Here is a 27216-nt window from a genome sequence, read left to right as displayed (position 1 = left end):
CTGTCTTTAGTGTTGTGTTTGGATTGCTTTTTCTTTTTTGTGTGTGTATCTATTATGCATTTTTGGTTTGTGGTTCCCATGAGGTTTTGCTGTAGCAGTCTGTATATGTACAAGATTGCTTTAAGTTGCTGGTCTCTGAATTTCCAGTGCATTTCCAATATCCTGCATTCGTACTCTCCTCTTCCCATGATTGCTGGTTTTGATATCATATTTGTGTGTGGGTGATTTCCTACCTTTGTTTTATTTTTGCCTTTACTGATGAGCTTTCCCATTCATAATTTTCTTGTTTCTTGTTGTGGCCTTTTCTTTTCTGCCTAGAGAAGTTCCTTTAGGATTTGTTGTAAAGCTGGTTTGGTGGTGCTGAATTCTCTTAGCTTTTGCTTGTCTGTAAAGCTTTTGATTTCTCCATTGAATCTGAATGAGAGCCTTGCTGGGTAGAGTATTCTTGGTTGTAGGTTTTTCTCTTTCATCACTTTAAATATATCTTGCCATTCCCTTCTGGCCCGCAGAGTTTCTGCTGAAAAATCAGCTGATAACCTTATGGGGATTCCCTTGTTTGTTATTTGTTGCTTTTCTCTGTTGCTTTTAATATTTTCTCTTGGTCTTAATTTTTTGGTCAGTTTGATTAATACATGTCTCGGTGTGTTCCTCCTTGGGTTTATCCTGTATGGCAGTCTCTGTGCTTCCTGGACTTGAGTGTTTCCTTTCCCATGTTAGGGAAGTTTTCAGCTGTTAACTCTTCAAATATTTTCTCAGCTCTTTTCTCTCTCTCCTCTCCTTCTGGGACCCCTTTAATGCCAATGTTGTGGATTTAATGTTGTCCTACAAGTCTCTTAGGCTGGCCTCATTTCTTTTCATTTTTCTGTCTTTATTCTGTTCTTCAGCAGTGATTTCCACCAGTTTGTTGTCCAGCTCACTTATTTGTTCTACTGCCTCATTTGTTCTGCTATTGATTCCTTCTAGTGTATTTTTCATTTCAGATGTTATATTGTTCATCTCTGTTCATTAAAGCTTCTAACTCTTTATTAAACATTTCTTGTATCCTTTTGGTCTGTGTCTCCATTGTTTTTCCTCTTGGTCTTGGATCATCTTTACTATCATTACTCTGAATTCTTTTTCAGGTAGGTTGCCTATCACCACTTCACTTAGTTGTTCTTCTGGGGTTTTATCTTGTTCCTTAGTCTGAAAGATATGTCTCCACTGTCTGGTATTGTCTCACTTGCGGTGTTTTTGTGGTCTCCATTCCTCAGACCATAGGATTGTAGTTCTTCTTGGTTCCAGTGTCTGTCCCCTGGTGGGTGAGGTTGGTCCAGGGGCTTGTGCAGGCTTTCTGGTGGGAGGAACTGGTGCCTGCACACTGGTGGGTGGAGCTGTGTCATGTCCCCCTGGTGGGCAGGGCCATGTCAAGGGGTGTGTTTATAGGTGGCTCTTGGCTCAGGACAACTTTAGACAGCCTGCCTCCTGATGGGTGGGGCTGTGTTCCCACCTTGTTCATTGTTTGGCCTGAGGCATCCCAGGACTGGAGCCTGTAGGCTGTTGGGTGGGACTGATCATCGGTGGCAAAATGGAGAGCCCCCGGGAGAGCTCACGCCCAAGAGTTTTCCTTTGGGCCCCATGGTGAGCCACAGCCGACCCCCACCCCTCTCCCGGAGAGCCTACAGTACCTGCAGGTAGGTCTGGCCCAGGCTCTTACGGAGTCACTGCTTTGCCCTGGGTCCCAGTGCACATGAAACCTTGTGTGTGGCCTCCAAGAGTGACGTCTGTTTCTCTCAGTCCTGAGGAACTCCTGTACTCAAGCCCAGCTGGCGTACCAAGCTAAATGCTCTGGGGGCTCCACCTCCTGATGCCAGATCCCCAGGCTGGGGAGCCTGATATGGGGCTCCAGACTCTCACTCATATGGGAGAATCTCTGTGATACAATGATTTTCCAGTGTGTGGATCGCCCACCTGGAAGGTATGGGATTTGATTATAATGCAAAAGTGAACTTCCTGCTGTCTCACTGTGGCTTCTTCTTTGTCTTTGGATGTAGAATATCTCTTCTGGAAGGTTCAACTCTTTTTTGTCAGTGGTGGTTTAGCAATTAGTTGTGATGTTGGTGTTTTCAGGAGGGGAGGTGAGCTGAAGTCCTTTTACTCCACCATCTTGTCTCCTGCCAGTCCTGAAGAAACATTTTAAAACTGTCTGAATTTACCCCTCCAGATGGTACTGGGCTTCCCTTGCCCTCTGACTGCTGGTCAGGTGTGCCGAGTGCCTGCAAGCCCTGGGAGGGAGGGAGGAGAGAGGTCAAGGTTGTTTGCCCTGTCTGTCGCATCCATGTACAGTGTCCCTGGGCTGGCCCTGCACCTCTCACCCATGCAAGATCCCAGTGCTTGTGGGATGGCCTCTCTAGCATTCTGCACCAGCTCGCTCTCTCCAGTTCTGGGAGTTCCTGCCTCCCCGGGCCTCTAGGCCCAAGGGCTACAAACACCATGGCGCCGCTAGTAGCCTAGGGAACTATGCCATCCTTTGTGGCTATGGACCCAGCCTAAGTCAGTCTTTATTGAAGGGTTCTCTGATGACCTGAATTGGGCGTGCTGTCTTGTTTTCTGCCTGGACCCTGAGAGCCGCTGACAGATGCACAGATCGAATTGGACCTCAGGGCAGTCATTGACAGGTTTTGATAGAGCACCCCTTATCTGCCTCTGTAGGGAGAAGAGGCAGGCTTTCAAGTCAATTTGAGGATTTGAAAGAGTTGTATTACATGGAGAAGGACGTGAGAATAGTAAAATTCGCATTTATGTGCATTAAATTATTTTGTTTTGAAATTTGTGAGTCAGAATTGCTTGTAGTCCATTTGATAGAATTAATACAATATTGTATGCATACAAAAAAGGAAGAACAATTTGAAACTTGTTTGGCTGCTTTTAAAAGTCAAGCAACAGAAGTCAGAAAGAGAAAGACAAATATAATATTGCTTATGTGAAATCTAGAAAAATGGTACAGATGTGACCTTATTTGCAAAGCAGAAATAGAGACACAGATGTAGAAAACAAACTTACGGTTACCAAGGGGGAAAGGGGGTGTGGGATGAATTGGGAGATTGGGATTGACATGTATACACTACTGTGTGTAAAATAGGTAACTAATGAGAACTGACTGTATAGCACAGGGAACTCAGTGCTCTGTGGTGACCTAAGTGGGAAGGAAATCTAAAAAAGAGTGGGTATATGTATAACTGACTGACTTTGCTGTACAGCAGAAACTAACACAACATTATAAAGCAGCTGTACCCCGATTTTTTTAAAAAAAAGGTAAACAATAAGGACCTACTGTATAGCACAGGACAGAACACTCAATATCTTGTGATAACCTACAATGGAAAAGAATCTGAAAAAGAATATATATTATGTATATGTATAACTTAGTCACTTTGCTGTACACTTGCAACTAACACAACATTGTAAATTAACTAAACTTCAATTAAAAAAAAGTCAAGCGAAATGAGAACACTTCAGGTTGGTAATGACCAGGCTCTTCTACCTTCTTAGGCATAGCTCAGCCATCTCCTAAGCTGCTGATTTTTCAGAAAGAATTAAAGACAGCAGAAAATGCTATCACCTTTGAGCATAAGGAGTTTGAAACCCAGAAACAAGCTCTGCAAAAACAGCTGCAAAGCGAAGTGAGTATTTCTCGTGAGCACCCAGGGGTCAGGCCAGTCCACTGCCTGGCCTGCCAAGTGTGAACTTGGCACACGCCACACTGGTGTAAGTGGGGTTTATTTTAACATCAGAGATCTCCCAGGGTGCTAAAGGGTGTCCTTTCTCATCTGAGAGAACGGTCCGGTGGTCGTGTGACTTTATATTCATAATAGTCACAAAATCCAGAGGCAAGCAAACTCACTTAAACACAAAATTTTCCAAGTCCTGATGGTGCCCACAGTGGAAGTGTCTCGACTCGCACCCTGTGACTTGGAAATACTGCTGCCCTCTCTCTGGTGTCTTCCCATGCCCTGGAGTAGCTGCTCTGACTTGCGTGTAAGAAGAAATGGAAACTGGTGTTATCAGTCGTCAGTTTAAAGGGACCCTGTGGGTTACGGGTATAAAGCTGCTCAGAATTGGCAAAACAAAAATAGAGAATAAGCCCAATGAGAGAATTGTTCCCTTTGAAGTGAGCTGTGATTTGTTATGTTGACTTCTTTTTCTTCTCTAATTCTCTGCAGATTGAGCACTCCGCCCAGCTGAAGGCCCAGATACTAGAATATGATGCTTCTGTCAAGAGGTTAACTATGCAGGTTACCGATTTAAAATTGCAACTGAAACAAACTCAGATAGGTTAGAGACATTTTAAACCTCTGTGTGTGTGTGTGTGTGTGTGTGTGTGTGTGTAAAACTTCTGACATTTGTGGAAATGTAATAATTGTTAGTCATTGAATTGTTAGCAATTCTCATAGTAGGGTTAAAGCCATACAGACATGGGCCATCTTAGAAGAAGTCAAACTCCCTGTCCATTTCACGGATAACAGCCAGGTCGTCAGCTGAAGTGACTTGCTTTCACAGGTGCCCCATGCTTGGGGGAGCCTCATACCCTAGATAGGAAAGGTGTGGTAGTGATGCAGAGGCCCCCAGTTTCATCCTGGACCTAGGCTTTCCTTTTTTATTTGTTACCCTGATAATAAGAGCAGTCTACTCTTCAGTGGTTTTATATACTCCTTGACAGGTGTATATACCTGTGGGAGAAGCCAAATGCCCTGGCAAAAAAGAGCACTGCTGCTGGAATCAGAAAATTGGTTTTGTACCCCAATTTTGAAGTTAGTTGTTTGGCCTCGGACATGTTGCTTTTAACTTCCTTGGGCCTCAGTTTCCCCCTTTGTGAGGATAATAATACCTTCTGTGCCATGGAGGATGAAGGGGAAATGTGATTGATTGGCTCCAGTACAGTGCCTGGGGCATATAAGACACTGGGGAAATGGCCACTGCTATCATTTTATTACTATGTCTTCCTATGGATGCATGACATCTGCCCCTCCTCCTTCTAAACAAGTGTTCCGAGGCTTAGACACTTCCTTTAGCTGCTTTCAAGCTCAGTGAAAGTTCCTGAGTGTTCGTGATTTTGAGCCTTCCTCAGTTTCTTCTTCCCGCTCAGGCCCTTGGCCCCTTCTCCCCACGCCCCTTTTATTGTGTTCTCTCTGCTCATCTCCACTGGTTCCTGTTCCTCATTTTCTCTCCACAATTCTGCATTTGCCAAACTGCCCACAGCTGAAACCTGTACCAAGCTCCTATCATTAGAAATAGTTTAATGAGGTTGGAAGCTTCTGGAACATGGACATCACAAGCATCTGTCCCATGGCATCATCAAGGTGGCCTTGCAGGAGAAGAGTGGTCACATTTGCTGGCTTTGCATTAGGCCAGTGCAGTGGTTCAGTGCCTCGCCAAGTGGGGGATTCAGCCGCGGTCCCCCATCCATGATGTGGGAGCCGTGAGAGTTCTGGGCCCACAGTGGTGGCCTGACCGCATGTCCTCCTTATCTGAGACTCAGGCCGTATGCAGTGGATTATGCCGCAGCCCTGGGAGTTCGGGGACGGCATCCTGTAGTGTGACGCGTTCATTATTTTGAAGTCAAATGTGTGAACATTCATGCTGGGTGAAATAATTAAAGATTATAAATGGGTTTATATCAGCTCAGGTCAGGTTTTTCAACCACATGATGAGTTTAAGTCTGGTTAGGCTTTGTTCCCTAATACACTGTAAATACCTTTTCAGTTCTCAAAACTTTTAGATTTCAAGGTTGTGCATAATGGATTGTGAAATAATAACATGGGTTACGAATGAAGGCATATGAAGCAGTAGCTGGTACACATGAGCTCTCAAGTAAATGTTAATAATTACTGTTATGACTGTGGTTTCACAAACTGTTTTTATTTATTGAAATACAGTTGATTACCAATGTTAATTTCTGCTGTACAGCAGAGTGATTCAGTTACATGTATATATATATATTCTTTTTGATGTTATTTTCCATTATGGTTTATCATAGGATACTGAATATAGTTACCTGTGCTATACAGTAGGACCTTGTTGTTTATCCATTCTCTATATGATAGCTTATATCTGCTAACCCCAACCTCCCATTCCATCCGTCCCCCAAACCCCTCCCTCTTGGCAACCACAAGTCTGTTCTCTTTGTGAGTCTATTTCTGTTTTGTAAATACGACACAATTCAACACATCTTAGATTCCACATGTGGTATCACGTGGTATTTGTTTTCTCTTTCTGACTTCAGTTGTTCTGATATTCTCTAGTTGCATCCAAGTTGCTGCAAGTGGTGTTATTTTCCTTTTTTTTTTTTAACAGCTGAGTGATATTCCATTGTGTGTGTACCACATCTTCTTTATCCATTCATCTGTTGATGGACATTTAGGTTTCCATGTCTTAGCTATTGTAAATAGTGCTGCTATGAATATATGGGTGCATTTGTCTTTTTGGATTAGAGTGTTGTCTGTGTACGTGCCCAGGAGTGGGGATTGGTGGATCATATGGTAATTCTGTTTTTACTGAGGAACCTCCATACTGTTTTCTATAATGGTTGTACCAACCTACATTCCCACCCACAGTGTAGGAGGGTTCCCTCTTCTGCACAGCTTCTCCAGCATTTGTTATTTGTAGACTTTTTAATGATGGCTATTCTGACTGGTGTGAGGTGGTACCTCATTGTAGTTTTGATTTGAATTTATCTAATGACTAATGATGTTGAGTGTCTTTTCATGTGCCTGTTGGCCATTTGTATTTCTTCTTTGGAGAAATGTCTACATAGATCTTCTGCCCATTTTTTGATTGGGTTGTTTGTTCTTTTGTTGTCGAGTTGTATGAGCTGTTTGTTTATTTTGGAAATTAAGCCCTTGTTGGTCGCATCGTTATCAAATATTTTCTCCCATTCTGTGGGTTGGCTTTTGTTTTATGGTTTCCTTTGCTGTGCAGAAGCTTGTAAGTTTGATTAGGTCCCATTTGTTTATTTTTGCTTTTATTTCTATTGCCTTGGGTACGATTTATGTCAGAGAATGTTTTGCCTGTGTTCTCTTCTAGATGTTTTATGGTGTCATGTCTTATGTTTAAGTCTTTAAGCCATTTTGAGTTTATTTTTGTGTATGGTGAGAGGTTGTGTTCTGACTTCATTGATTTATGTGTGGCTGTCCAACTTTCCCAACACCAGTTGCTGAAGAGTCTGTCCTTTTTCCGTTGTATAAGTGTATTCTTGCCTCTTTTCTCGAAGATAAATTGACCGTAGGTGTGTGGGTTTATTTCTGGCCTCTTTATTCTGTTCCATTGATCCATGTGTCTATTTTTGTCCCAGTACCATGCCGTTTTGATTACTGTAGCTTTGTAGTATTGTCTGAAGTCTGGGAGGGTAATGCCTCCTGCTTTATGTTCTTGCCTTAGGATTGCTTTGGCAGTTCTGGGTCTTTTATGGTTTTATATAAATTTTAGGATTATTTGTTCTAGTTCTGTGAAAAATGTCATGGGTCATTTGATAGGGATCGCATTAAATCTGTACATTGCTTTGGGTAGTATGGCCATTTTAACACCATTCTTCCAATCCAAGAGCATGGGATATCATTCTATTTCTTTGAGTCATTTTCAGTTTTCTTTACTAATGTTTCATAATTCTCAGCGTATAAGTCTTTCACCTCCTTGGTCAGGTTCATTCTGAAGTATTATGAGGTGTGATTTTGAAAGGTTTTTTTTTTTTTTTTTTTACATTCCCTTCTGATATTTCATTGTTAGTGTAAAGAAATGCAACAGGTTTCTGTATGTTAATCTTGTATCCTGATACTTTGCTGAATTCGTTTATCAGTTCTGGTAGTTTTTGTGTGGCGTCTTTAGGGTTTTCTGTATATAGTATCATGTCAGCTGCATATAGTGACAATTTTACCTCTTCCCTCTCAATTTGGATGCCTTTTATTTCTTTGTCTTGTCTGATTGCTGCGGCTAGGAGTTTCAGTACTCTGTTGAATAGAAGGGGTGAGAGTGGGCATCCTGGAGTTGTTCCAGATTTTAGCAGGAAGGCTTTCAGCTTTTCACTGTTGAGTATTACATTGGCTGTGGGTTTGTCATAAATAGCTTTTATTATGTTGAGACGTGCTCCCTCTATACCCACTTTGGTGAGAGTTTTTATCATGAATGGATGTTGAATTTTGTCAGATGCTTTTTCTGCATCTATTGAGGTAACCATGTGGTTTTTGTCTTTTCTTTTGTTGATGTGGTATATCACATTGATTTGCGTATGTTGAACCATCCTTGTGAAGTTGGGATGGATCCCACTTGGTCGTGGTGTATGATCTTTTTTATGTGTTGTTGGATTTGGTTTGCTAATAGTTCGTTGAGGATTTTTGCATCTATATTCATCAGAGATATTGGCCTGAAGTTTTCTTTTTTGGCAGTGTCTTTGTTGGTTTGGGTATCAGGGTGATGGTGGCTTCATAGAATGTCTTTGGGAGTATTCCCTCCTGCTCAAATTTTTGGAAGAGTTTGAGAAGGATCAGTGTAAGTTCTTCTTTGTATGTTTGGTAGAATTTGCGTGTGAAGCCATCTGGTCCTGGACTTTTATGTGTAGGGAGTTTGTTGACTACAGATTCTATTTCACTTCTAGTATCCGTCTGTTGAAATTATTTATTTCTTCTTGATTCCATTTTGGTGGGCTATATGTTTCTAGAAAGTTGTCCAGTTCTTCTAGGTTGTCAAATTTGTTAGCATATAACTGTTCATAGTGTTCCCTTAGGGTTTTTTGTATTTCTGTGGCATTGGTTGTTATATCTCCTTTTTCCTTTCTTTATTTTGTTTCTTTGGGTTCTCTCTCTTTTCTTCTTAATGAGCCTGGCTAGAGGTTTTTCAATCTTGTTTACCCGTTCATAGAACCAGTTCTTGGTTTTATTGACTTTTTTGTTTTTTTTCCTCTATTTTATTTTTTTTCTCTCTCATCTTTATTATTTCTTCCTTCTGCTGACTTTAGGTTTTGTTTGTTCTTCTTTGTCTAATTTCTTTAAGTGGTAGGTTAGGTTTTTTATTTGACATTTTTCTGCATTGTTTTTTTGTTTGATTTTTGAGGAAGGCCTGTATCGCTATGAACTTCCCTCTAAGAACTGCTTTTTCTATGTCCCATAGATTTTTTTATGGTTCTGTTTTCATTGTCATTTGTCTCGAGGTATTTTTTAATTTCCTCTTTGATTTCATCATTGATCCATTGCTTTTTTAGTAGCATGTTGTTTAGTCTCCATGTAATCGTTTTTTCCTCAGTTGTTTTTCTGTGGTTGATTTGTAGTTTCATGCCACTGTAGTCAGAAAAGATGCTTGAGGGCTTCCCTGGTGGCGCAGTGGTTGAGAGTCCGCCTGCCAATGCAGGGGACACGGGTTCGTGCCCCGGTCCGGGAAGATCCCACATGCCGCGGAGCGGCTAGGCTGGTGAGGCGTGGCCGCTGAGCCTGCGCGTCCGGAGCCTGTGCTCCACGACGGGAGAGGCCACAACAGTGAGAGGCCCGTGTACTGCAAAAAAAAAAAAAAAAAAATGCTTGAGGTAGTCTCTGTACTCTTAAATTTGTTGAGGCTTTTTTTGTACCCTAGTATGTGGTCAATCCTAGAGAATGTTCCACATGCACTTGCGAAGAATGTGTATTCTGGTTTTCATTTTGTTTTGTTTTGGATGTAGTGTTCTCAAACTATCAGTTAAGTCTAATTGTTCTATTGTGTTGTTTGGTATCTCTGTTGCCTTACTGATTTTTTGTTTTTTTTGTCTACAAGATCCATCCATTGATGTGAGTGGGATGTTAAAGTCTCCTACTGTTATTGTATTCTTGTCAGTTTCTCCCTTTATGTCTGTTAGTATTTGTTTTATTATGTATTTGGGTCCTCCTGTATTAGGTGCATATATGTTGATGTGTGTAAAATTCTCTTCTTGTATTGATCCTTTTATCCTTGTATAGTGTCCTCCTTTATCTTTATGGCCTTTGTTTTAAAGTCTTTTTTGTCTGATGTGAGTATTGCAACCCCTGCTTTCTTGTCATTTCCATTTGAATGAAATATCTTTTTACATACCCTCACTTTCAATCTATGTGTGTCCTTTTCCCTGAAGTGGGTCTCTTGTAGTCAGCCTATTGTAGGCTCTTGTTTTCTTTTTAATCCAATCTGCCACTTTGTGTCTTTTGATTGGAGCATTCAGTGTGTTTACACTTATGATGATTGTTGATAGATACGTATTTATTGCAGTTTTAAGCCTTGTTTTCCCATTGATTTTATATTTGTTTGTCCATTTGTTTTTGTTTTTCCTCATGTGGTTTGATGATTTTCTTTTGTATTATGCTTACATTCTCTTGTTTTTGTTTTTTGTGAATCTGTTGTTTGTTTTTGATTTGTGGTTACCCTGTTTTCAAGTGTGTTAACCCCATTCTGTATCTGCTTGCCTTAGACTGGTAGCCATATAGGCTGAAACGCATTCTAGGAAATGAAAAAATAATCGACATTTTCTTAATCTCCTCCCCCACATTTTAACATTTTGATGTTCTCTTTTACATCTTTATATTCATTCTTTTGCTGTTCATTGTGGTTATCATCATTTCACAGAAGTTTGTTGATTGCCTTTTTAATCTGCGTACTGGGTTTTTTAGTTGATTTGCTTTTTCTTCTTTTCTATTTAGAGAAGACCTTTCAATGTTTCCTTTAAGATAGGTTTAGTGTTGCTGTATTGTTTTAGTTTTCACTTATCTGAGAAATTCTTAATCTCTCCTTGGATTCTAAATGATAATTTTGCTGGGTAGAGTATCCTAGGTTACAGATTTTTCTCTTTCAGGACTTAGAGTCAATCCCTCGCCACTCCCTTCTGGCCTGCAGTGTTTGTGTAGAGAAGTCAGCTGATAGCTTTATGGGGGTTCCCTTGTAATGAACTCCTTGTTTTTCTCTTCCTGCTGTTAGCATCTTCTCTTTATCTTTAACTTTTACCATTTTTATTATAACATGTCTCGCTATAGGTCTCTTTGGTTTACGTTGTTTGCGACCCTCTGTGCTTCCTGCACCTGGATATTTGTTTACTTCTTGAGGTTTGAGAAGTTTTCAGCCATAGTTTCTTCAAATACATTTTCGATCCCCTTTTTTCTTTCTTCCACTTCTGGAATCCCTATTATGCATAGATTGGCACGCTTTATCTTGTCCCATAGTTCTGTTGATTTCATTTTTTTTTTTCATTTTGCTTTCTGTCTGCTGTCCTGATTGGGTGACTTCCATTATTTTATCTTCCAGATCACTTATTCATTCTTCTGCATTATTTGTTTTGTTGGGGTCATGCTGCACAGCTTGTGGGATCTTAGTTTCCTGACCGGGGATTGAACCTGCACCCTCAGCAGTGAAAGTGCAGAGTCCTAACCCCTGGACCACCAGGGAATTGCATGTTCTTTTGCATTATTCATTCTACTGTTTATTGCTTATGTGGCATCATCCCTGTGTAGCGTTTGTGGGTGTAATATTTTTTTGGCGTGAGAGCTGTTTTTAGTATGCGTGCTTGTCGCCTCTTTCCTCAATGTGTGCTGGTCATTATCCCCTTGATCGAGGGGGTGTGCAGATGCGGCAGCTGCTGCCCAGTCTTGAAGTTCTCGGCAGCAGTGGGGTCTCTTGCACCCCTGGAGCACACAGTGGGAGCAGAGGCAGCTTGCAACTGCTCCTGGAGCCTGGGAAGGCAGCTGTGGTGGCTTGCGACCACTCCTGGAGTCTGGGAGGGCAGCGGTGGTGGCAGCTGCAGACTGCTCCTGTAGCTCGTGTAGGTGGTGTCCTGCTGCCCTAGAGCATGCGTAGCGAAAAAGGCTGCAGTGGCGGGTCCCACCCCTCCCCTCGCTCACCCCCCACACAGTGGCACCTGGCTTCCTCTGCATACACCCTCAGGTGTGGTTGCATCAGATTTCAGCTCCTTCAGGCTGTTTCCATGCAGCCCACCCCAGTCCTCTCCCTGGGTCTGATCTCCGAAGCGTGAGCTTCAGCGCCCAGCCCACACTGGCGGACGCGCATCTCAGGCTGGGGAGTACAGGGTGGTGGCGCAGACCTTTTGTGCAGGTCTCTCTCCATCCTAGCTGCTGCAGACTGGTTGCTGCGTTCTCCTCCGAAGCTCTGTTGTCTGTCCCGGCTGATCTCGACACCGGTGAAGGGACTTCCTGGGGTGCAGGAACCTGGCCTCTCTCACAGCTCCCTCCCAGGGTGCAGGTCCTGTCCTGATTCCTTTCTCTCTCTCTCTTTTTTTTTCTTTTGTCCTACCTGGTTGCATGGAGATTTTCTTGCTCTTTCAGATGTCTGAGGTCTTTTGATAGTGTTCCGTAGATATTCTGTGAGAAGCGTTATACATGTAGATATATTTTTGATGCATTTGTGGGAGGAGGTGAACTTCATGTCCTGCTATTCCACCATCTTGATTGCTCTCTCCACAAACTGTTTAATGTGCCAGTTTGCCCTTATTACTTTGATTTTTCAGAAAAGAAATTGTCAGTATATTTTATTTTCATCCTTCACCTTTTCCCTTCCTGTCTCACACTGTCTGTCTGTTTGTAACCCGTAGCTCTGGAGAACGAAGTGTACCGCAATGCGAAGCAGTCTTTGTTAAATCACTCCATCAGTGGGTTAATGAGTGGCAAGGAGGGACCTCGTGTTGATGACATAAGCGGGTATTTCTTGAAAAACCCTTTGAGACGAGAGGAACTGATGGCAGGCCCAGTTATATCACAGATCCCCAGTTACCCAGATGCCAGCACGGAGAGTAGTCCCCCCGATTCCGACCTCGAGTTTGTGGCCAAAACCACGGCAAGGGTGAGAGAACTGGAGCAAGAGGCCGAGCGCTGGGAAAAAGCTTTCCAAAACTACGAACGAAGGGGCAGTCGGTGCGCCGCCAAGAGCCCATCGGCAACCGGGAGCCTGCCCGCCCTGCACCTGCCGAGAGCTCTTGAGAACGTCCCTGCAGGCACTCCTGAGAGGTGTGTTTTTGCAGAGGACAGAGTTGCCTCTCAGCAGCCTCTGTTGAACGTGCATAGAGGGAACGAGAGTGAGGTATCTGAGGTGCCAGGCAGCACAGCCTCAAGGTCACGCAAGGACACGGCCTCCAGACGCCTCTCCTCCACTCCCGTCCCCAAAGCAAGGAGAAGCCTTGATAGTGAGATGTACCTGGAAGGTAAGCTACTGCCACAGGGGTTGCGGGATGCTCTGGATGTGGGTGGGTTGGTCCTCATCGGCCCAGGATGAGGACCGCAGGAGCGCAGCCAGGACAGCAGCAGGGTGTGGGGGCCGGGCCCAGGAGAGCGCTGCCGTTGAGCCGCGGGCTCCTGGGGAACCACGGCACCTCCCCCAAGTCACAGTTGGTGTGGGAGGCCGTGGGCTAGAGCATCAAGTGCCAGTGTATTGCTTGGCACAGAAAGCTGTTCAGAGACTGACAGTGGCTTTTCCTTGGCAGCTGGTTAGTTTCATGTGTTTTCTCGTTACCGCTGCAGTTCCATTCGGTTGACTGAATTGTCAGTTCTGTGGATCATTTACACATACTCCACTGTTTGCAAGGATGATAGAATTCATTTGCAAAGTAATAGAAGTGTTTAGAAACCCCACTGCTGTCTTCTCCACACAATCTGTAACATGCTCACCCTGGTTCCTCCTGCCTTGTAGGGCTGGGCCAGTCCCCGGCCGCTGTCCCCCGTCCCGACAGAACGCCGCAGCCTTCACCTGCTGAGTCCAGGCACAGCCTTTCCGTGCACTCGCTGTCCAGCCCTGCGGAGCACAAGGCCAGGTATGTACCGCCGCCTTCTGCCCAGCCTCTGCCAAGGCTGGTTGCTGCCTACGATCTCGGTCATGGCGTGTTTGGGTCTTCTGGGTGATGTTAAAGACTATGTGGCAGTATAGAATTTGCAGTCAGACTGTGAGATGCGTGATCTTTGAGAATCATCAGAATTACTTGGGGGGGAAAAGACTCTTTTTAGCAAATGAGTAATTTTTACTCGTTTCCTAAACTTGATGTATAGAATATATACTATGGTATTAATAAGCATTTGCATAGTTCCGTGAATAGACTTGGTTTATGAAGATGAAAGAGACGTACAGACTCTGCAAAAGCAAATAGTCAGTGTAAACTTAAAATAGTTTCATACATCATTAAAAAGTCACAAATATTTAGGCATTTAAATATAAGCAAATGAGGTTCCACTTTGTAAATCATTGAAATCAATTCGAAAGTGGTAGCGGGTCCTAGGATATGATGGCTGAAGCAGGATGCGGTGGCTGTGTTGAGAAGCTGGGGTGGGGGCAGGCTGGGATTCGAGTCACGTGGGGGACCCCTGCCTGTGCCCAGTCCCCGTGGCAGGAGATTCTGACTCCTCCTTTCTGGGCTCAGGCCTAGGCATCTATGTGTTGATGCAGTTCTACTGTACAGAGTTGAAAACTGCCACATGTGCCTGTCTTGGTCCTCAAGTATGTAATATTTTTTATATCTCTCCTTCTGTGCTGAAGCCAAGAGGAGAGGCAGGGCACACATGGGCCGAGGTAGGGCACTGTGGTGTGTTGCATCTTCAGCTGGCTCATGCTAAAGGTGTGCACAGCTTTTCAAAAACTTGTTTTCAAAAATTTTTTGTAGTTCTTTAAAAAAAAAATTCCTCCTAGGAACAGCCTTGAGAGTGCAGCGTTATTCTTTGTTAACAGTGGTAGTACATACCTCACAGCATGAGGTGGTCTGGAGGAGTGACTGAGTTAAAGTGTATTAACTGTTTGGAATGATGCCTGGTGCGTGGAGAGTGCCCAGTGCACCATAGCTCTTACTCTCTCTGAGTCCACGAAAAATTAATTTTCTAAAGCATTTTCTCGAGTCACAGAAGGCTTGTTCATCACCCTGTGCTCTTGTGTCTTATATTATTAAAGCTTCACATTCTTGAATTTTATTCTTCCCATCCAGTCTTTATCAAAGACAAACAGAACTTCAAGACAAAAGTGAATTTTCAAATCCGGACAAGCTAGCTTTTAAGGATCATGAGGAATTTGAAGCATGTTTTGAATGTAAGTTTAAATATTAGTACTTGTTTTTATAAGTTCAAAATGTAGAGTGTTTAGTTTTGGCAAAACATACCCATTGTTATAAAAAACAAAGCAGTTACAAATCAGGACGTTTTTGTTTTGTGAGAAAACCACACATACAGATACAGTGCCTCGTTTTAGTATCAAAGATTTTCAGGTTCTGAGTTCCATTTATTAAAAATTTCAGGGTAACTAATTGCAAGGTCGGAGCTAAGCCCATAAGTGAATCCTTAGTTTAGGAAGTTTAGGATTGCCTCAGGTTTAAAATAAGTGACTTGTTAAAATTTGCTTTTTTTCCCTCTTTTATGGAATGTGAAAGTTTTGTTTGTTTGTTTGTTTGTTTGTTTTTGAATTATACTGATTCCATGAATTGCCTCAGATTGAGAAAACCCTTTCTTAGAGAATGGAGGTAAAAAGAGTATTAGCTTAAGAGTCTAGAAACTGGTGTCCTGACTTCGGCCCTGCCTTATACTGAAGCAGGAGGCTCCGAGGTAGTACAGTCTAAAATAAGGATGTAGTGTCAACCAGCTCTGAGGTTCTTTCCGGCTTGGCAAGTCTTGGGGTTTTTTTTTGATTGTAGAAGCTTTATTCATGATAGCCAGAAACTTGAAACAACTCAAGTATCCTTCAATTAGTGAATGGTTAAAGAGATGATGGCAAATCTGTACCGTGAACTACCACTCAGCAGTTATGTGAAACAGACTGTTGATACATGAAACAGTTTGCATAGATCTCCACGGAATTAGCTTAGTGAGAAAAATCAATCCCAAGATTACATACTATAATAGCTAGTTTATATAACATTCTTTTTTTACTGAAGTACAGTTAATGTGCAATATTATAGAAGTTACTATGTACAATATAGTGGCTTAGAATTTTTAGAGGTTATACTCCATTTATAGTTATTATGAAGTATTGGCTGTATTCCCTGTGTTGTATTGGGAAGTCTTTTTTTTTTTTTTCTTATTGGAGTATAGTTGATTTATAATGGGGAGCTGATTTCTGCTCTACAGCACAGTGACTCAGTTATATGCATATATACATTTTTTAATATCCTTTTCCATTATGGTTTATCCCAGGAGATTGGATATAATTTCCTGTGCATATAGTAGGACCTTGTTGTTTATTCATTCTAAGTGTAATAGTTTGCATCTACTAACCCCAGACTCCTAGTCCATCCCTCTCCCTCCCCCCTTCCCCCTTGGCAACCACAAGTCTGTTCTCTGTGTCTGTTTCTGTTTCACAGATAGGTTTCTTTGTGCCATATTTTAGATTCGAGTTATATCATATGGACTTTGTCTTTCTGACATACTTAGTATGATAATCTTTAGGTCCATCTGTGTTGCTGCAGATGGCATTAGTTTGTTCTTTTTTATGGTTGAGTGGTATCCCATTGTATATATGCACCACATCTTCTTTATCCATTTATCTGGCGGTGGACATTTAGGTTGTTTCCTTGTCTTGGCTATTGTGAATAGTGCCACTATGAACATAGGCGTACATATATCTTTCTGGATTCGAGTTTTGTCTGGGTATGTGCCCAGGAGTGGGATTGCTGGACCATATGGTAATTTTATTTTTAGTTTTCTAAGGAACTGCTGTACTGTTTTCCATAGTGGCTGCACCAACTTACATTGCCACCAACTGTGTAGGAGAGTTCTCTTTTCTCCACACCATCTCCAGCATTTATTATTTGTAGACTTTTTAACGATGGCCATTCTGAGTGGTGTGAGATGGTACCTCATTGTAGTTTTGATCTGCATTTCTCTGACAATTAGTGATGTTGAGCATCTCTTCTTTTTTTTTTTTTATAAATTATCCCAATATGTGATTCATTAATATTTAACTTATAATTTACAAAATACTTTGATTTACATATTATTTGATCTACCTGATTCTAACCTTACTCTACTAACATATGTTCTCAACAAAATACAGTGTTAAAACACAGTCAAATAATGATATATCAGTCCTCTGCTCAAAACCCTTTACTGGCTTCTGGAGTATCCCGCTCAGATTAAAAGTCCAGGTCCTTATGCTGAGGTTAACAGTTCTGTCTGTGGTATTCACTCTCCCCGCAAATCTTCCTGTTTTGCCTATAAAGGGGTCTCAAGTTATCACCGTTAGATTACCCATTCAGTTCAGGGCCATTAAAACCAATTAAGTCATGGGACTTCCCTGGGGGTCCAGTGGGTAAGAGTCTGTGCTTCCACTGCAGTGGGGCACAGGTTCCATCCCTGGTTGGGGAACTAAGATCCCACATGCTGTGGCCAAAATAAATAAATAAATAAAACCAATTAAGTCAGGTGATCTGGAACATGCACTCTGGCCCTCTTTATCTAGTTCCCTTTACTTCTCAGATCTCAGCTCACTTTCCCAGCTCATTCAGTTTAGGTACCCGGGCCTCCTGGCTCTTTTCCCGGCACTGTACCCTTTTTATATATTGTCACATTCAATTTGGTAAAGTTTTGTTAAGAATTTTTGCATCTAGAGCATCTTGTCTTTACTGGCCAGCTGTGTGTCTTCCTTGGAGAAATGTCTATTAAGGTCTTCAGGCCATTTTTCGATTGTATTGTTTGTTCTTTTGTTGTCGAGTTGTATGAGCTGTTTGTATATTTTGGAGATTAAGCCCTTGTTAGTCGCATCACTTGCAAATATTTTCTCCCATTCTGAGGCTTGTCTTTTCGTCTTGTTTATGGTTTCCTTTGATGTGCAAAAGCGTGTAAGTTTGATTAGGTCCCATTTGCTTATTTTTGTTATTATTTCTGTTGCCTTGGGAGACAGACCTGAAAAACATTGTTACAATTTATGTCAGAAAATGTCTCCCCTAGGATTTTTCCTAGGATTTTTATGGTGTCATGTCTTACGTTTAAATCTTTAACCCATTTTGAGTTTATTGTTGTGTGTGGTGAGATGGTGTGTTCTAAATTGATTAATTTACATGCAGCCGTCCAACTTTCCTAACACCACTTGCTGAAGAGACCATCTTTTTCTCATTGTATATTCTTTCCTTCTTTGTCGAAGATTGACCGTAAGTGTATGGATTTGTTTCTGGGCTCTGTTCTGTTTCATTGATCCGTGTGTCTGTTTTGTGCCAGTACTATGCTGTTTTGATTACTGTAGCTTTGTAGTAGTGTCTGAAGTCTGGGAGAGAAATGCCTCCTGTCTTGGTTTTTTGCCTCAGGATTTCTTTGGCAATTCTGGGTCTTTTATGGTTCAATTTAAATTTTAGAATTATTTGTTCTAGTTCTGTGAAAAATGTCATGGGTCATTTGATAGGGATCACATTAAATCTGTAGGTTGCTTTGGGTAATATGGCCATTTTAACAACATTCTTCCAATCCAAGAGCATGGGATGTCTTTCTATTTCTTTGATTCCTCTTTAATTTCCTTATTTATGTTGTGTAGTTCTCAGTGTATAAGTCTTTCACCTCCTCGGTCATGTTTATTCCTCAGTTTTCTTGGTTTTGGGGTTCTGGTGCAATTTTAAAAGGTATTGTTTTCTTACATTCCCGTTCTGTTATTTCATTGTTAGTGGAAAGAAAGGCAACAGATTTCTGAATGTTAGTCTTGTATCCTGCTACTTAGCTGAATTCATTTATTAGATCTCGTAGTTTTTGTGTGGAGTCCTTACGGTGTTCTAGATCTTGAATATAGTGTCATGTCATCTGCATATAGTGACCATTTTACCTCTTCCCTTCCAGTTTGGATATCTTTTACTTCTCTGTCGTGTATGATTGCTGTGGCTAGGACTTTCAGTACTATGTTGAATAGAAGAGGTGAGAGTGGGCATCCTGGAGTTGTTCCAGATTTCAGCAGGAAGGCTTTCAGCTTTTGGGTATTACATTGGGTATTACATTGGCTGTGGGTTTTTCATAAATAGCTTTTATTACGTTGAGACATGCTCCCTCTATACCCACTTTGGTGAGAGTTTTTATCATGAATGGATGTTGAATTCTGTCAGATACTTTTTCTGCATCTATTGAGATGACCATGTGGTTTTTGTCTTTTTTTGTTGTTGATGTGGTCTATCACTTGATTGATTTGCGGATGTTGAACCATCCTTGTGAAGTTGGGATGAATCCCACTTGGTCGTGGCGTATGATCTTTTTTATGTGTTGTTGGATTCGGTTTGCTGATAGTTTGTTGAGGATTTTTGCATCTGCATGCATCAAAGATATTGGCCTGTACTTTTCCTTCTTGGTGGTGTCTTTGTCTGGTTTAGGTGTCAGGGTGATGGTAGCTTCGTGGAATGTCTTTGGGAGTGTTCCCTCCTCAAGTTTTTGGAAGAGTTTGAGAAGAATCGGTATAAGTTCTTCTTTGTATGTTTGGTAGAATTTGCATGTGAAGTCATCTGTTCCTGGACTTGGGTTTGTAGGAAGTTTTGTGACGGTGGATTCTATTTCACTTCTAGTTATCAGTCTGTTGAAATTATGTATTGCTTCTTGATTCCATTTTGGTGGGCTGCATGTTTCTAGAAAGTTGTCTGTTTCTTCTGCATTGTTGGATTTGTTTGCATATAGTTGTTCATAGTACTGTCTTACGGTTGTTTGTATTTCTGAAGTAATGGTTGAGATTTCTCCTTTTTCATTTTTTTATTTTGTTTATTTGGATTCTCTCTCTTCTCTTCTTGGTGAGCCTGGCCAGAGGTTTGTTAATTTTGTTTACCCTTTCAAAGAACCAGCTCTTGTTTTTACTGATTTTTTTCTATTGTATTTTAAATCTCTGTTTTATTCATTTCCTCCCTGATCTTTATTGTTTCCTTCCTTCTGCTGACTTTCGGTTTTGTTTGTTCTTTTTCTAATTTTGGGGGGTGGTATATAAGGTGATTTGAGATTTTTTTTTGTTTTTTGAGGAAAGCCTGTCGCGCTATGAACTTCCCTTCAAGAACTGCTTTTGCTATGTCCCAAAGATTTTGTATGGTTGTGTTTTCATTGCCATTTGTCTCAAGGTAATTTTTAATTTTTATTATTTTTTTAAAATATTCGTTTATTAATTTATTTGGTTGCACCAAGTCTTGGTGGTGGCACGTGGCATCTGTTGCCGTGTGTGGGATCTTCGTTGCAGCATGTGAGATCTTTAGTTGCGGCATGCGGGATCTAGTTCCCTGACCAGGGATCGAACCCAGGCCCCCTGCGTTGTGCATGCGGAGTCTTAACCACTGGACCACCAGGGAAGTCCCTAATTTTCTTTTTGATTTCCTCATTGACCCATTGGATTTTTAGTAACATGTTGTTTTGTCTCTGAGTAATCAGTTTTTTCTCATTTCTTTTTCTGTGTTTGATTTCTAGTTTCATGCTGTTGTGGTCAGAGAAGATGCTTACAATAATTGCTGTACGCTTAAATTTGTTGAGGTTACTTTTGTGCCCTAGTATGCGGTCAGTCTTAGAGAATGGTCTGTGTGCACTTGAGAAGAATGCATATTCTGTTCTTTTTCTTGGATGTCATGTCCTGAAAATATCAATTAATTCTAACTTTTCTACTGTATCATTTAGGACCTCTGTTGCCTTATTGATCTAGAAGATCTGTCCACTGATGTTAGTGTGTGTTAAAATCTCCTCCTACTACTGTATTCCCATCAATTTCTCCCTTTGTCTGTTAGTATTTGTTTTATGTATTTGGGTGCTCCTATATTACGTGCATATATGTTGATGTGTGTAAAAGCCTCTTGTATTGATCCTTTTACCATTATATAGTGTCCTTTATATTTCTTTATGACCTTTGTTTTAAAGTCTATTTTGTCTGTTATGAGTATTGCAGCTGCTGCTTTCTTGTCATTTCCGTTTGCATGTCATCTTTTTCCATCCCCTCACTTTCCATCTATGTGTGTGCTTTGCCCTAAGGTGGGTCTCGTGTAGGCAGCATATTGTAGGCTCTTGTTTATCCAGTCTGCCACTCTTGTGTTTTTTTTTTTTTTTTTTTTTACTTAATTTATTTATTTGGTAGTGCTGGGTCTTAGTTGCAGCACATTAGCTCCTTAGTTGCGGCAGGTGGGCTTCTTAGTTGCAGCATGCATGTGGGACCTAGTTCCCTGACCAGGGATTGAACCCTGGGCCCCCTGCATTGGGAGCATGGAGTCTCAACCACTGTGCTACCAGAGAAGTCCTGTGTCTTTTTATTGGAGCATTCAGTCCATTGACATTTAAGGTAATTATTGATACATATGTATTTATGGCCATTTTAAATCTTGTTTTCCAGTTGATGCTATGTTTCTTCTTTGTTCCTTTCTTTTTGTGGTTTGAGGATTTCCTTTTATGCTTGTGTTTTCTTTCTGGTTTTTGTGAATCTGTTGTATGTTTTTGACTTGCAGTTGCCCTGTGTTTCAAGTATGTGAACCCCTTCCTGTATCTGCTTGTTTTAGACTGATAGTCATATAGGCCCAAACACATTCTTAAAAAAAGTCTACGTTTTCTTACTTTCCTTCCCCACCTTTTATGGTTTTGATGTCCTTTTTCTTTTTTAACGTCTTTATGTTTATCCTTTTGTTGTTCCTTGTTTTAGCGGCGCTTTCACAAATTGGTTTTTGGTTTTTTTTTCTTTTTGATCTATATAGTGGCTAATTTAAGTGATTTACTTTCTATTAGTGTTTTCGTCCTTCCTGTATCTTTTTGTGTTTTTTTCTGTTTACAGAAGACCTTTCGATATTTCTTTTCAGATAGGTTTAGTATTGCTGTTTTCTTTTCGTTTTTGCTTGTCTGAGAAATTCTTTATTTCTCCTCCTCTTCTAAATGATAATCTTGCTGGGTAGAGTATTCTAGGTTGCAGATTTTCCCATTTCAAGACTTTGAATATATTTTGCCACTCACTTCTGGCCTGCAGCATTTCTTTAGAGAAATCAGGTGATAGCCTTATGGGAGGGTTCCCTTTTAATGAACTCTGTTTTTCCTTTGCTGCCTTTAGAATCCTCTCTTTCACTTTTGCCATGTTTATTATAATATGACTTGGTATAGGTCTCTTCGGGTTTGCCTTGTTTGGGACTCTCTGTGCTTCCTTATCTGGATATCTGTTTCTTTAGGTTTGGCAAGTTTTCAGCCATAGTTTCTTCAAATACACTTTCTATCCCCTTTTCTCTTTCTTCTCCTTCTGGAATCCCCACGATGGGTAGATTGACCTGCTTTATATTATCCCATTGGTCTCTTACATTGCTTTCTTTTTTTTTTCATTTGGTTTTCTGTCTGCTGTTTTGCTTGTATAATTTCCATTTTTCTGTCTTCCAGGTCACTTATTGTTTCTTCTGCATTATTCATTCTGGTATACATTGCCTTTAGCTCCCCTTTAGTCTTGGCAAATGAATTTTTAAATTTTTCTTAGCTCCTCCTTATAGTTTCTAGTTGTTTTTTTAGTTATCCACGTTTCTGTTGATAGCCTTTCTTAATTCCTTCAGTTTTTTTTTTTTTTTTTTTTTTTTTTTTTTTTTTAAACTTAGTGTCTGTTACACTGAAGAGGTCTGTTTCACTGTTTGTTCCTTAAGGGGAATTCTCTTGGTCTTTTATCTGGGAGTGGTCCCTCTGTTTCTGCATTTTACTTATATTTCTCTTACTCTGTGAATTTAGGAGAAACAGTTATCATCTACTATGGTCTTGGAGCGCTGTTTATATGCAAAAGCATCCCTGCGTAACTTGTGTGAGTTTAGTATTTTTTGGGGGGGGGATTTTTGGTTTGGATGCTTACCGTTTCTTTCTTCAGTGTGTGCTGGTCGTTATCCCTGTGATGGGTGTGTGCAGGTGTGTGGCCCACGCATCCTCCCAGGAGGGCAGGGCAGTGGTTGGTGCCCGGTTGTCGGATCCTTGGCAGTGGCAGCGGTTGCACCCACCCCCAGAGCTTGTGTAAGCAGTGCCTTGCCATCTGAGAGTGCGCATGGAGAGAGAAGCTCCTGTGGTGGTCCCGCTCCTCTCCTTGCACGTCCCGCAACGACGGCGCCTTGCCTATCTGGCCGTCCCAGGCTTCTTCCCATACTCCCTCAGTTGTGGCACACCACACCCTAGCGCCCTCAGGCTGTCTCCCCAGTTCTGACCTCTGAAGCCCGAGCCTCAGCACCTAGCCCCCACCCGCCCCAGCAGGCTGAGGGGTGCCGGGTGGCGGCACCAACCGTCTGTGCAGGTCTCTGTTTTGCCCTCCGCAACCCTTTTGCTGCGCTCTCCTCCAAGTCTTCGAAGCTCCCCCTCTTTCCCAGCTAATCTCCCCACCAGTGAGGGGACTTGCCAGGGTGCGGAAACCTTTCCTTTTTCGCAGCTCCTTCCCACGGGCGTGGGTCCTGTCCCAATTCCTTTGTTTCTTTTTTTTTTTTTTTCCTTTTTTATTTTATCCTATCCACTCACCTGGCATTTTCCTCACCCTTTTGGAAGTCTGAGGTTCTCTGCCAGTATTCAGTCGATGTTTTATGAGAATCATTCCACGTGTAGATGTGTTTTTGACGTATTTGTGGGAGAAGGTGAGTTCCATGTCCTACTCCTCCACCATCTTGATTTGATCCCCCAGGAAGTCTTTATATATGTATATTAACCTATTGTTTGCCTTGTGAGCTTCATCCTCAAGTCTGAGTGTATAGTATTTTGAACAGGTAAACAAAAGGGCTTAGTATGTTTTACCAAATCTTTGTAACCAACTTCATTGACTTTGTTAAATCATTGATATTTAAATAGAATTCAAATGAGTATCTGCCAAGCCAGGTGAATTCTTATGTCACTGGATTGATTTTCCTACTGGGTAACAAATTGAAGTTGTAAATGAATCTCCTAAGAATGCTTTGAGAAACAGATACATTGGCAAGTGGCTAGGATGACTTCCTAGAATCTTGTAAGGAAAGAGCTGGCCCAGTTGCTTTGTCTGAAACTTAACTGCTCAGCAAGGAGTTATCCCCATCCTCCCTTCTCTTGCTGCTGCTGTGAAGGACTCATGGGGGACTCGTTTGCCCCTCATGTAGATGCGGGGAACGTGCCGAGGCAGTTTGAGATGGACGGCCTCCATCCTGCTGGCAACATGCCTCCTGTGGACGGTGCTGCAGCCGCTGTGCCTGCCAGACCTGTCTCTTATCAGTACCCAAGTAAGTGTTTCTGTAACTAACGAGATATGTTAATAATAATATTTAATATTATTTTTCTGTCTCTTTGCTTCCTTTATGCCTTAGAAAGTTAGAAAAGTTAACCCTTTATATTTCAGTCTTCAGAAAAGCTGATGATATTGGAGGAAAAGTGATCATCAGACTTCACTTGTCTGGCCCACTTTGTCTCTCCCCTTCCCTTCTCCAGACTCCCCCCCTTCCCTTACCAGCATGTGGAGGGGGAGATGGGAGCTTTGGTTCGGGGCTTGGTCAATAGCCAGGTCGTTTTCTCCTCGGACCAAAGTGCTGAAGCCTTAGACTGGTAATTCCTCAAGTAAAACCACCTACTAGTCGTTTGCAAACGTTCGGAAAACATCATCCCCCAAACCTATGTAAAGCCTCTTGTAAGCAGTTTGTCTGAAGTCGCAGTACTCAGGAATATGTGAGTTGCTGACAGAAGCAAGAGATTTCTGAGAGGGTTGATTTCGCTGATTGCAACGTAAATCATTCTGGAAAGCACTCTTTCAGGGCAACTCGATCAAGAGCTTTTTCTGTGCTGGGCACTTTCATGGGGGCTGGGAATTCAGCAGTGAACCAGCCCAAGTCCCTGCTTCACGGAGCTTCTAGTGGAGGGGTGGGATGGTCAGCAAACCATCACCAAGGACCTCCAGTCGGTTGGGTACTAAGTAGGGATGGTGGCCACCCAAGAGTGGACCTGATGGGCAGCTGTCTGGCAGAGATGGGAATGAAAATAATAAGGGAAACCAACTGAGTAGATAGGCATTCTGCCTCTGAGATGGAATGGAGATTATAATAATGGCTTTTAAAATGAGTATTAAGTAGTGTGGCTACATTTTGATCATTGAGAAATTCTCTGCTGTTCATTTCACCTCTGCATCTGGGCCCAAAGAGAAATGAAAAGGCTGAAACTTGGTATCTTTGAGGTGCTCAGTGGAAAAGCTTCTTTTTTTTTTTTTTTTTTTTTAAACTCTTATGTCCAAAGAGGTTTTTGTCCAAGAGGTTTTTGTATGCCACTCTGCGGCCACAAAGTATACCCCGCGGCAAAGAAGGAGCCCTATTTTCTTCCTCCTTTAACTCTTTAAATTGGCACCAAACAGCATTCCTATCTGAGATCACTGGTCCATGTGAGAAAGTGACACCGTTTGGGAGTGACGCTTCTCCCCCAGCAAGGAGGCAGAAGGTTGCCTTTCTGCCTGTGGAAATGACCAGCTGCCGCCACCTCTGGCATTCAAGTTCATGGCCAGGATCAAGGGACAGAGAAGACTGTTACCTCTCTCCTGTTAGGAACGCTAGCTCAGTTCTGTTGGTGATGTAGAACCAGGGCATGGCAAAGAGGTTCACAGTCCTCTGGTGAATCTACGAGTTTGTCTGTTTCTCAGCATTGTTCAGCGGGGAAGAAATGAGGTTGTAGGCCGGAGCTGGAGGAGGATGGTCAGCAGAATCATCAGTGGGAGTGGAATTTAATGAAACCTTTGAGGCGCAGGGACTTGTGCTGTGGGCTATAGGGAGTCAACAAATAATTAAAGCATGGGCGTCGCCTAGAAGGAATAGAAGTAATAAAAAGATACACAGGGTTTTGGACAAGGCATGCACAAAATACCGTGTGACTTTGGCGCCGGAGAGGCCCCCTGTCCCTGTGGGGACACGCGGGTGCGCTTGGGTTGGGGCTCGCGGGGTAGGTAGGGTTTAGTGGGGGAGCGCGTCGGGTCGGGGAGCCCGCGGATGTGAGGGTGGGAGCAGGCAAGAGCGGCTGGAGTCGGGGATTGGTGAGTGTGGGGGTGCAGGTATAGGGTGTTTCAGGTGCAGGGGTGGTGGTGATGGGGAGGAAGTCAGTGCAGAAAGAAAAAGGCAGGGTGTAGGGGCCTAGGCTGCCGTGGGTGTAGACCCTGCCAGAGCAGAGATGACGCACAGCAAATCCTGGCCTTCAGGGAGTGACCGGTGCTAACGAAGCGGGGTGGCTTGAAGGCCGAGCGACGGGTGTCAGGGAGAGCGTAGACTCCGGTATTGGAGCTGTGCAGGAAGTGGTGGTAAGGACCCTCACCGCAGCAGTGGGAGCAGGAGGCAGAAGCCGTAAGTCCTGGTGGCTTAGTGGACAGAGCGTAGAGAGAGCACAGTGGAAAGGGACAGGGGTGCAGATGGCAGGGAACTGCCCCGCTGACGGCACGGGTGTGAGGCCTGGGGGGGAGATCGGGATGAGAGAAAAAGTGTGGGGACGATCAGGATGGAGGTGGTAACCAGAACCCCAGGGAGGGATCAGCCCGGAGGAAGTGGGGTGACGGCAAGGTGGCCCGAGCGGGGAAGCAGGGAGGGTGGTGGTTTCGTCATGCTCCGGGCCCAGGAGACTCGAGTGCCTCTGTGGGAGTGGGTGGTGGGTGGGGAGTGACAAAAGTGCTGTGGAAATAAATGGGGACGAATGTGTGCATCAGATTCGTAAGGATGGGGTGGGCTTGGAAACCAGTGCAGAGGCAGAAATGCAGGGCTCGCCTTGGCAAGGATGGAGGAGGGAGGAGATGGGGGCAGAGGGGAGGACAGGGGATGACGTGGTGCTGAGGATGACCTGGGCTCCTCTCAGTGAGGTGAGAGGTGGGCGGGGCTCGCTGCCGGGAGTGGGTCTGGAGCCTCGAAGGCCGGGAGGGGGGAGCAGTTGCTCAAAGCAGGTGCACTCAGGCGGCCGAGAATCACGCGGTCTCCCTGGGGCTTGGCAAGGCCCCTGCCAAAACCCATCCCGCGTTTGTTTGAAAATTCTGCTGCTGGAAGCTGTTGATTCTTTTTTTTCTGTCCCGTTAGGTGTAGATCAGAAACCACTTGGAGAACAGCAGGAAGAAGAAACAATACGGGAACAACAAGCAAAGGAACGAAGTCAGGGAGAAGAGCAGAGGCAGAGCGGGTGGCAAGAAGCTCTGGAAAGGGAACGGCAGGAAGTAGGCGAGGTGGATCAGGAAAGGGTGAGGATGTGCAGTGAGTTCTCTCTCCTAGCCGCTTCGTGGCCCCCTGCAGCAAGTGCCCTGCTCTTGGGAGGGTGAGTCCTTCGTGTGTCCTGAAGTCCTAGGAGTGGCAGATAAGTGAACAAGCCACTGGTGGCCTCCGACCCTCTTCTTTGCCGGAGAGCA

The 27216-nt window shown here is 43.0% G+C and overlaps 1 protein-coding gene across 17 annotated transcripts in view; it reads left to right on the top strand.

Moving 5' to 3' along the window:
- Positions 1 to 27216, top strand: part of OFD1 (OFD1 centriole and centriolar satellite protein) — a 131915-nt gene that overhangs the window by 84368 nt on the left and 20331 nt on the right. For all 17 annotated transcript variants that reach the window (XR_010838665.1, XR_010838668.1, XR_010838666.1 and 14 more), the window contains 7 exons: positions 3529 to 3659; positions 4200 to 4311; positions 12560 to 13165; positions 13651 to 13771; positions 14927 to 15027; positions 23969 to 24088; positions 26894 to 27051. Coding sequence is in view for 9 of the 17 variants with exons in the window: in XM_067023498.1 (XP_066879599.1) it covers positions 3529 to 3659; positions 4200 to 4311; positions 12560 to 13165; positions 13651 to 13771; positions 14927 to 15027; positions 23969 to 24088; positions 26894 to 27051 (1349 nt within the window). In the remaining 8 variants the exon portion in view is untranslated. The remainder of the gene's footprint in view (positions 1 to 3528; positions 3660 to 4199; positions 4312 to 12559; positions 13166 to 13650; positions 13772 to 14926; positions 15028 to 23968; positions 24089 to 26893; positions 27052 to 27216) is intronic.

Source organism: Kogia breviceps, chromosome X (genome assembly GCF_026419965.1).
Source record: "Kogia breviceps isolate mKogBre1 chromosome X, mKogBre1 haplotype 1, whole genome shotgun sequence".
Lineage (NCBI taxonomy): Eukaryota > Metazoa > Chordata > Mammalia > Artiodactyla > Physeteridae > Kogia > Kogia breviceps.
Note: the sequence above shows the minus strand (reverse complement) of the source record. Positions and strands in the feature narration are given on the sequence as shown.